Genomic DNA, 10264 nt, shown 5'->3' on the forward strand with positions numbered 1-10264 from the left:
TGAAAAGGTTTTTTTTTTTTTCACTTAATTTTTATTGAAGGAAGAAACAGACATGCAAAACACAACTGACAAGACTATACGGAAAGAAAAAGACAAAAAGTAAACGAAAAAAAGGCTGCATTTCTCATTATTACAAAAAACATTCAATGAAATCCTATTGCAATATCGCTAGGCTGAGAGAATGAAAAGGTTTTAGAGCAGAATCTATTGAGGTTATTTAGAAGTCACACTTTTCTACTGAGTATAAACAGTTTTTTTTCACACGAATACATTTCCACAAACATCTATACCAAATGCTGAGTGTTACTTTCAGTCACACACAGCAAATGGTGTAAAGTAAGTAAGTAGCCTTGCCGAGCCATGAGGCCGGACAGGAGCCTATCTCCTGTTTCTGTAGCGTGAGGCAGCTTGATATACAAGTAGGCTACTCACCCCCTGGACATGACGCTAGTATGTCGCAGGGACTTAACCCCAAGCCAACCCTTGATGCTGAGTGTCAAGCAGGGTCCCATTTTTCAGAGTCTTTGGTATGACCCGGCCTGGGATTGAACCCTGACCTCCAAGTCTCAGGGCCGACACTCTAACCACAAGGCCACTGAGCTGGTCTTGGTGGTGTGAAGTAGGCTAACTAAATACATTTACTGAAGTACTGTACTTAAGTGCACTTTTAAGGATTGTTTTAACTGCTCCACTAGCTCTGGTCCATAGCTCTAATGCCTTCAGTAGAGCTATGGAACTGTTCTCTTCCTACGCTCGCATACTCGTCCAGAAGAGAAAAGCCTGGTCACAACCTAAGACAGAGACGCTATCGGCGGAAGTGTCGGTACGGAACATCCGACAAATGTATTTCCCCCGGATACAATATTATTCCGACCAATCACAACACTTTCACTCACGGATAATGTAAACTGATTTGTAAAGCATCAACGTCATTTCCTTGAGCGGTACTTCTGCCAAAATCCTGCAACTTCCGCCCAAAACAAATGATAGCCTCTACAGCTTAGGTCTTGCCCAGCGTGAAGGAAAGTAGGCTTTCTAATTAAACAAACCGCCTTTGTATTGGTGAGTATGCTAGTCTGCATTTCATGCGAGGGCTAGAAGCAAAGAGTGCAACGGCAGCAAAGGCTATGGACCAGATCTACTGTATACTATTCCACTATCTCAGAGGCAAATATTGTACTTACTCCACTAAAATTATTGAAAACTTTACTAGTTTGCTGGCACCATGGGGGGAGGGGGGGGGTCAGAACAACAACAAATGGAATGAATTCTGTACTGGCCATATATGGAGCGTGCCTTGAGTGTACAGGGTTTGATGAGAGCCCAGGTAGGGCCGGGCCTTCATTTTCAGGCCTGTTGAGAACTGTAGTTTACGCGGGCTGCCGGGCGCGGCTGCACTAATAACTTTGGGGCGGGCCCGTCTAGAGTTTGAATGGACAGGTATCAGTCAAAAGGGAGACATCGAAGAGGAAGGACGGGTGGGGAGGGATCAACATATAGAATGTCAGAACAGGTCAGCTCCATATATGGAGATCTTCATAGTAAAACATGCATAACCACTTCAGCACTATATGCTTATAACTTAGGCTATTTGAAAATAGCCGATCTACAAGCTCACAGCAAGCTTTATCTGATCTGCTATTTTCAAAGCATTTAACTTTGACATTGTCTATAATGAGTTTAACTTTCAGTATTTGAGTGATTTTTTAATACCAGACTTTTATTTGTAACAACAGTATTTCAACATTGTGTACTGTATTGGTACTTCTGGTACGAAAGCTGTAGCCATGAGTTTTGTGTTTGAATCTCTTTCTTTCTCTGTCTCTCTGTCTCTCAGACAGACAGACGGACAGACAGACGGACAGACGGACAGACAGACAGACAGACAGACAGACGGTTCCTCATTTTATAGTAGATGATTGAGCCCTAATCTATCCCACCTCACCCACTACTGAAGATATCACTGTTTAACGCACTGCATGCTGGATTAGATTTAGTATGTGCATTGTGCACACTGAAATGACAACAAAGTTGTCTCTAATGTTAATGTCTAATGTTGTAATCCCATGGGGGAGTGAGGGGGAGGCAATCACTTAATGTTCTGTGTTTGGTTTTGGTGAGAGCAGGAGTGGACCTGGTGAGGCGTAGGAGGTGCCCAGCCAGGAGTCAACCCACAGAACCTAGTCCCTCCACACGCCGGATGGTTCTACTCCCAATACCGGCAGAGTATAGTTCTGGAGCAGAGAATTGTATGGCCCTGGTTTTTCCCTGATGGGACTGATCGAGGGTAGCTAGCTACTAGGACATAAATCGGGACTTGATCACCCCGGCTGGGTCACCTGAGTGAGGAGTATGATGTTGCGAGACCTTGGGACCCAGGTGCATCCGTGCGATGTTTTTATTGTGCTTGGTTCGTGTGGGGAAAAAAAAAGTCACATGTAAAGAAAAATCTGCAACGGAGGCAAAAGTTACAGAGAAAAAATTATACGAAAAATACGAATTTGGCACAACATTTGGTAACATTTTCAGTCTGGTTTATTGTACATCATTGCATTAATGTACTAATCCCCATGGATTCATAGACCTTTTTGAGAATGAACAGTGCTGTGTCTTCAGATTCCCAGTAGCACTGATGACTCTGAAGGGAAAAAATGTACTCGTTGAAACTCTCAATAGGCTTCTCCTGCAGGACATAGTCAATGCGGCGCCCACCATTCAGCATACCTACCTTCACCTGGGGTTCCACTTCTTGGTGATGTGGCGGCTCAGGACTGTCCGAAACGCTTCGTTCTTCATGTGCCGGCACCTGCTTCTCCTCCACCTCTTTGATCTGATCTGCCACCATGGCCAACTCCACCTGGAGCTGGGTGGAGGAGGTGTGAAAACGAGCAAACTCGTTGAGCGTCTGCCAGGCACTTTTCAGGGAGCTGATGAAGCCGGATTTCAAGTCTGAGCCCATTTTAGAGAGACTGTCTTTCAGTTCCAGATGCATCCTTTTTCTCCCTTTGTGATGTGGGATCAAAACTGGCTCCAGGTCCAAGTGGGGAATGATCATGGGTTCAATCCTGTATGCGACCGAGTCCAGGGGATGATAAATGTTAAAGAAACCCTTGCAGGTAGGCAACTGGTATGTCTCTTCGATCTTCTCCAGACCCCGGACTGTCAGGAACATGGCAATTGGAGAGCCCAAGGCAAAGAAATTCACTGGCTCAAAGTCCAAGGCTTTGTATATCACTGACACATGTCCAGTGCCAACTTCAAAGTGATTGTAATCGACACATAGCTTTGTGATGGTGTGATCAGGCAGAGGTTCAGGTACTGCCTGTGGTGCTACCACCCCTTGGCTGAGGTCCTTCACCCACATGTTCTTCTCTTCATCCGCCTGGCGAGTGGCCTGCTTATTCAATGTGTCTTTGACAAATTTAGCAACCCTTTTCCTGGGTCCCAGTGGGATTCCCATCTCTTTTAGGTCCTCAATTGTGCACATGAGCAAAGATTCAACGTCAATCTTCTCCTCTTCAAAGGTGCTCTTGTACTCAGATAGGCCCAGATGTTGCAGGACAGCAGATAGATCCTCAAACACATCTCCTTCATCTTTATGTGTGACAGCATTGTTTGCCTGAGCATCTTGTTCCGTGTTTACCTCAGGAACTTCATTATTAGTTGGTATGGTTGGCATGACCTGTGCAAGGTTACCATTCTTCTGATTTGACAGCAAGTCAAAAAGAATCAGGGAACCTAGGCCATGTCCAACCACTGATACAGCTCCTGTGTAGTCCGGGTTTCTCTTCATGAACAGGGCATGCAGTCTGTTTATTCCCTGGGTAACCGTGTCAACGATGGTCTGACAGTACGTGGGGCTGTTATAGATAAGCACATCCAGCAGCGTCTTGTTGGTAAAGTGTCGTAAACGTCCAGCACTGGGCAAAGTGATCTTCCTTATCTTCTCATCCACGCCTGTGGCATCTCCATGTAGAGCTGTGTGCCACTGGACGGGGAGGACCTCCACCCTTCTGATGACATGCTCATCCTGGGATGTCTTAAAGTGACTTTGCATTAGCATCAGTGACACTGTACGAAAATCGTCCACACAATTCACCATGCTCCGACATCTCAGGTCACACACAGGACCAATTCCATGCACCATGAACACTAGGTGATCCACCTTAGGTAGCTCTCCGTCAGGCACTTCATCGTGGTCATCATCAATGCCCCTCTTCATCACCCTGGTCCTGGTCTGACCATCTTGAGCTGTACCCCGCTCGTCTGGCATGGCAGAGGACTGGAACTGGACTATCACATTTGGACTGTGCATGACAATGGTTTCGCCCGATGGAAATTCTAGCCTGCGTTGCCACTGGTTTGTGGACACAGTTTTCTTGTATTCTCCCTCCAGCTTGTCACTGAACTCCTCTGAATAGGGAATGAAGTGGCTGTCGGAGTCTCCCTTGTAGAACCAGGTGCAGCGTCGGATCTCTGTGGGTTCTTCCTCCCAATACGCGGCGGTTCGCGTGCGGTTGCACAGCTGCACGTCATAGCGGCCTCCATCTGTGCACACGATCACATTCTCTGGGTCCGGTTGAATGGAATTATAGGTCTCCTCCAGCTGAATGGAGTCGATGATACTGAAAGGAAGCCAGACACTCTGTGATTCCACTTGTTCGCAGTAGAACCAGTGAGGCTGAACGGGCTCATAGACATCGCTGTTGTGTAGCATAACAGGATTGGCAAGCGCCAAATCTGTGGTAGGTGCAGGAGGAGGACAGGGTGTCAGAATATGTGTGGGAGGGAGCTTTGTGAATGCAGGGCCTGCCGTTTGGAACGTCTCTTGTGGCAGTAGGCCCAGAGAATAGGGGGCTTGCTGTAGTGGTGGTTGAGGTGACAGCTGCAGTACTGGAGCTGAAATGTAAGGGCTGGCTCTGCTGCTGATGGGAGTGTGGCGGTATGGGTTAAAACCCAGCTGGGAGCCCTGTGGAGTGTGTTGTCCAATAGTGGTTTGGTAAACTGTACTACTGAATGCAGGAACAGAGTTAGTCTCGGGGCCAGGAGGTGGTGGTGGAACAATGCTAAGGGCACTATTGGGGACAGAAGTGGGACCCGTCGTCTCCGGAAGAGCAACTAGATGTGAACGTGGCAGGCATGGCTGATGACCTATCGCTGCAAATGGATCATGGCTGCTACTGGTTTCGGAACTGAAGAAGTAGCTGAATGTGGAGGGCGCCGACAGGTTGGCAGAGGTCTGCCCAGGGAAGCTATCCGCTTCTTTCACCTCAGCTGAATCGTCTGGTAACAACAACACATCATCAGGACCAGTGGCCTGGCTGACCGGTATGAATGGCAGATTCAAGTGAAACTCTGGAGCCGTGCTAAACAGTAGATTTGCACTGGAGTTGGGCAGAATCGGCACATTATAATTCTTTCTGTCAGCCATTTTCACCCAAGACATATGATAAACCAACTAGCACAGTAACTGGATCTTTGTTCTTACATGAACAGATTGTCTGGCCCACCGCAGTGTTGTCCAGCAACAAAAGTACATAACTAGTGAGTGATATCAGTCTGCGATCCGACCCAGGAACAGTATGGTAATAGTGGTTAAAGGGTTTGTCTTCCGTTCACTGATCAAATGGATCACCTTTCCATGATTAAGGCTCATAAAGGCTGAATGGTTGCACCTGCCAGAGATGTTTTAACCAGCTTTGACGCTCACGTCATCAGTTTCATATGACTATATAAGACATATATCCAAATGTATTGAGTTCCATATCAGTCTTTTCCAAATATGGAAGTCTGTGATGTTGCACAATGACTGTTGAGTGGATGATGAGTGTCACAAACGTAACATGCTGTTATAATATAACAGACAACTACATTTTCAGGCTGAAAAGCGGCCTGAACATCTAATCACATAGAAAGTATGTGGGACTCAGGTATATGGACAAAGCGTTCGCCGGGTCTAACATGGACGTAAAATGAAGCCTGTTATTCCTGCACTGTAAGTCGCCATCTTTCTAGATCCGTTTGGTACCAGCTGGCCATTGGCTGGCTCCGTTTTGGACCAGCTGGCCATTGGCTGCCCAGACAACGAGGCGGGACTTCCCCCCTTCTTCTCCGTTGGTTTTTATTTTGACTCGAGTGGGAGGGGAATCCCGATCATAGACTGTAACGGTAGCCACGCCCCTCAGAACATACGCGATGTTTTTTTTTCTTTATGGTCATTTTTTTAATTAATGGGACCATAATTTTCCAAAAAGAATATTATGACATTAGAAATTAGACTTTAAACTAGTGACTGGAAGAAGAAAGTATTCATGACCATGTTTATTAAGGTAATACAGTCTAGGTGAAGTTGGGCCAAAATACATGGGCCTCTATGGAGTTATGGGGCTTTTTGGGTCCAGTCCAGCGCCACAACAGGCCATTATTATGAACTACCGATTTCAAATGAGGCTTCACGAAATATCTGGCTGACTGCCCCCCTGGGTGCAACACACAGGTCCTTGCTCTACTCCTGGTGAGAGCAGGAGTGGACCTGGTGAGACGTAGGAGGGGCCCGGACAGGAGACAATCCACAGAGCCTAGTCCCTCCATGTGCCAGAAGTAATAATAATAATAATAACTTTATTTGTATAGCACCTTTCATGACATGAAATGCAGCTCAAAGTGCTTTACAGAACAATGGAGAATAAAAGAAAAGCAAGGCAACGACAAAAAACAAGCAGTAATGCAATACAGCAAGGCAACGACAAAAAACAAGCAGTAATGCAATCAGTGAGGACATGAATAACAAATAATAATAATAATAATAAATAAATAAAATAAAAGATCAATTAAAAGCAATGTTGTAGAAGTGGGTCTTGAGCTGAGCTTTAAAAATGTCTACAGAGGCTGCCTGACGAAGGTACAGTGGGAGCTTGTTCCATGCCGACGGCCCGTAGAAGCAAAAAGCTGCTTCTCCGTATTTTTTAGTTGCCATTTTTTTAGGCAAAGCGAGCAGGCCAGCAGTGGATGACCTTAGGGGGCGGTTTGGGACATATTTAGGCAGGCAGTCATGTAGGTAGGAAGGTGCGAGACCATTGAGAGCTTTATAGACAAGTAAAGGAATTTTAAAATCAATCCTAAAAACAACCGGAAGCCAGTGCAGTGATGCCAAAACTGGAGTAATATGTTCTCTCATCTTAGTTCTAGTTAAAACTCTGGCTGCTGCATTTTGGACAAGTTGTAATCTGTCAGTTGTTTTCTTAGGCAGTCCTGAAAAAAGTGCATTGCAGTAATCAAGCCGAGAAAAAACAAAGGCGTGGATTAGCGTTTTTGCATCGTCCAAGGACACATAGGCTCTGGCCCTGGCAGAGTAGTTCTGGAGTAGTTCCAAGGGATTGTGTGCCCCTGGTTTTTCCCTAGTGGGACTGATTGAGGGTAGCTACTGGGACGTAAGTTGGGACTTGATCACTCCCGGCTTGGTCGCCTGAGTGAGGGGTATGATGTTGAGAGACCCGAAACCCCGTTGACCTCAGGATACATCACTGAGGATACGTCCCAGGTGCATCCATGCGATGTTTTTTAGTTGTGAAAGTATGGTAAGTCTATCTCATTAGATTAAGGAGATTTTAGTTTTTAACTAATTGCACAAAATAATTGGAATCATGCACATCTCGGACTCCACATGGGAACGGCTTGGCATTGATGTGGACAGTAACGTACGTCATCTACATCTACACTGTACACACTGTGATACTGTAGTTTCTACAGTATGACATCTGTCGCCTATGACATAATTATGTATCTATGATGTATGACTCGATGCGAGCCCCATTGATGTGACGACATGCATAATAACAACACTCTCAGTCTTTTCTGCATTGAGCTGCATTAGCAATCCATTACTTAGTCATGTACTGTAGGCCTTAAAGTCAGTCAATCAAGTGTGTGTGTGTGTGTGTGTGTGTGTGTGTGTGTGTGTGTGTGTGTGTGTGTGTGTGTGTGTGTGTGTGTGTGTGTGTGTGTGTGTGTGTGTGTGTGTGTGTGTGTGTGTGTGTGTGTGTGTGTGTGTGTGTGTGTGAGAGAGAGAGAGAGAGAGAGAGAGAGAGAGAGAGAGCTACTCTAAGTGGTTTATTCCAGGCCTCTAGTTTTAGGCTGACATTTGCTGGGACTTGGAGAAAAGTATGTCAAAAGCCATACAGTCAATGATGAAAATCACTCCCCAGAGGGAAGTGAGCGGTGTTGCTACACCCACTATTATTTTATGATGACGTATGATGATGATGATGATGATGATGATGAATAATAGACACTGAAACACTCATGTGGGCCAACCCATAGGAAGCCCGAGGAAGGGGAGGTCACATCTCATCCGTACAATGCCAGAATGCACTTGGTGAGCTACTCAAACTCACACTGTTTCTTCAGGAACAGTATTTTCTAGTTCATTATTACATCATACATACGTCATAGATACATCATGACGGACTGGCCACATGAAGTATACAGTCCACATGGGAGCTAAGCCGTTATTAGACCCTGCTTGATGATTGATGGTGATGTTAGCTTGATGTCATTGGTTAACTATATTTAAACCTGTCATTTTCTTCATGACAAATCAAAACCTTTTTTGGTTTAATGCGTTTACATGACAGTTTAACATGTCTTCCTCCCTTTTGAAAACAACCTTTTTCGCAGCCAGTAAAATGAAGATGTCGCCAACGACAAGAGCCGCATTGACGCTGACCCCGGCGGCCGTAAACAAGATCAGGTCACTACTCCAAGACAAGTCTGAGTACGTCGGTCTGAAGGTCGGGGTGAGGACCCGTGGCTGCAATGGACTGACCTACACACTGGACTACACCAAAGAGCTGGACAAATCTGACCAGGAGGTGACGCAGGACGGGGTGAAGGTGTTCATCGACAAGAAGGCCCAGCTGACCCTACTGGGAACTGAGATGGACTTTGTGGAGTCGAAGCTCTCCAGCGAATTTGTCTTCAACAATCCCAACATCAAGAGCACGTGTGGCTGTGGCGAGAGCTTCAATATCTGACCGCATTACACTCTGAATGAATGTGATGTACAGAACGTGATGTGCACGTGATGCACGTGATGTACACGATGCACGACAAGATGAATTGTGTAGACTAGTCCAGACTACATACCCATTCGGGGATATGACATACCCAATACCCAATCCCTATCTCTCTCTCTCTCTCTCTCTCTCTCTCTCTCTCTCTCTCTATGTGTGTGTGTGTGTGTGTGTGTGTGTGTGTGTGTGTGTGTGTGTGTGTGTGAGATGTCCCCTGTGGCACCCTTTATGCGATTAACTTTATTTTGACACACCTTCCAGCGATCACAGTGTGCAATATCTGAGGACGCATTCTGTCAAATTTCGTCCTCAAATTTTGAGGATGCAAAATCTAGAATGTATTAGTTAAAAGATGGCATATGACTTCCCTTTCCTAAATATTGAGGAATGTGGGATGACGGTAGATCTGAGATTATTCATTCACAACATGTGAAGAAAAGAACTACGACTCATAATATTTCAAAACTATTGGGCAAATATTGCCTTATTGGCAAGATTAGCAGCAGACACAAAGACAGTGAAGTTCTTCCACCCTCTATGTGTTACACCACAATATGAGTCTACCTCATTGCATACAAGTTGATTATAGTTTGGATTTTGGAATTTAGATTTAGTTTTGACTTTTTAGATTTCTAGTTTTTTAAGTGGATTTTGTTAGTTTTGTTTTGTTTTGTGAAAAATTATAGTTTTATTTGGTAGTTTTTAGAAGATCTACTATTTTAGAGGATTTAGAAAATGTTTGACAACTTAAAACTGGCACAGGTAAATTACTTATGTACCTACAGTGGGCCACTTTAGTGTGACCCTTAAGTCCCATCCTGTGCCGCTGTTTTGCTTGCCTGCAACACCATCATAATAATTAGTCAATGATACGTGGTTTTCTTTATTTTGCTTTTGGTTTCTTTATTAATAAGCTCCATACCTTTTCGGTCAATTGTAATTTGTTAACCTTTATTCTGTATACAACTGCTGTGTTAAATCATTACCGAGATAAATAAAATAACTACCGGTAACTAAATAACAACCAAGCTTTGTTCACTTCATGGGAATGTTATGAACCTGAGATGCATTTCCTCAAGCTGATAGAACTGTTGAAAATCATTTCAAAACACTTAAGCCCAATTAAAAAAAAGAAAAACTCAATTTTCAGGCCGCAACGTGGTATATGAAAATCTAGTCCTATAAGAACTATA

General features: G+C 44.7%; 2 protein-coding genes across 2 annotated transcripts; one reads left to right on the forward strand and one right to left on the reverse strand.

Moving 5' to 3' along the window:
* Window positions 1–2545: 2545 nt before the first annotated feature.
* LOC310858294 (SEC23-interacting protein-like) lies at window positions 2546–5431 on the reverse strand (the record flags this gene model as incomplete). The annotated part of the gene is made up of 1 exon (XM_083764402.1): window positions 2546–5431. One exon carries the CDS (start codon window positions 5429–5431, stop codon window positions 2546–2548), a length of 2886 nt encoding a protein of 961 aa, XP_083620528.1.
* A 3259-nt stretch (window positions 5432–8690) lies between these two features.
* On the forward strand, window positions 8691–9032 carry LOC310858295 (iron-sulfur cluster assembly 1 homolog, mitochondrial-like; the record flags this gene model as incomplete). The annotated part of the gene is made up of 1 exon (XM_083764403.1): window positions 8691–9032. The coding sequence occupies one exon, from the start codon at window positions 8691–8693 to the stop codon at window positions 9030–9032; it is 342 nt and encodes a 113-aa protein (XP_083620529.1).
* Window positions 9033–10264: the final 1232 nt, after the last annotated feature.

This window comes from Protomyctophum parallelum, assembly GCF_964188405.1.
Source record: "Protomyctophum parallelum genome assembly, chromosome: 5".
Taxonomy (NCBI): domain Eukaryota; kingdom Metazoa; phylum Chordata; class Actinopteri; order Myctophiformes; family Myctophidae; genus Protomyctophum; species Protomyctophum parallelum.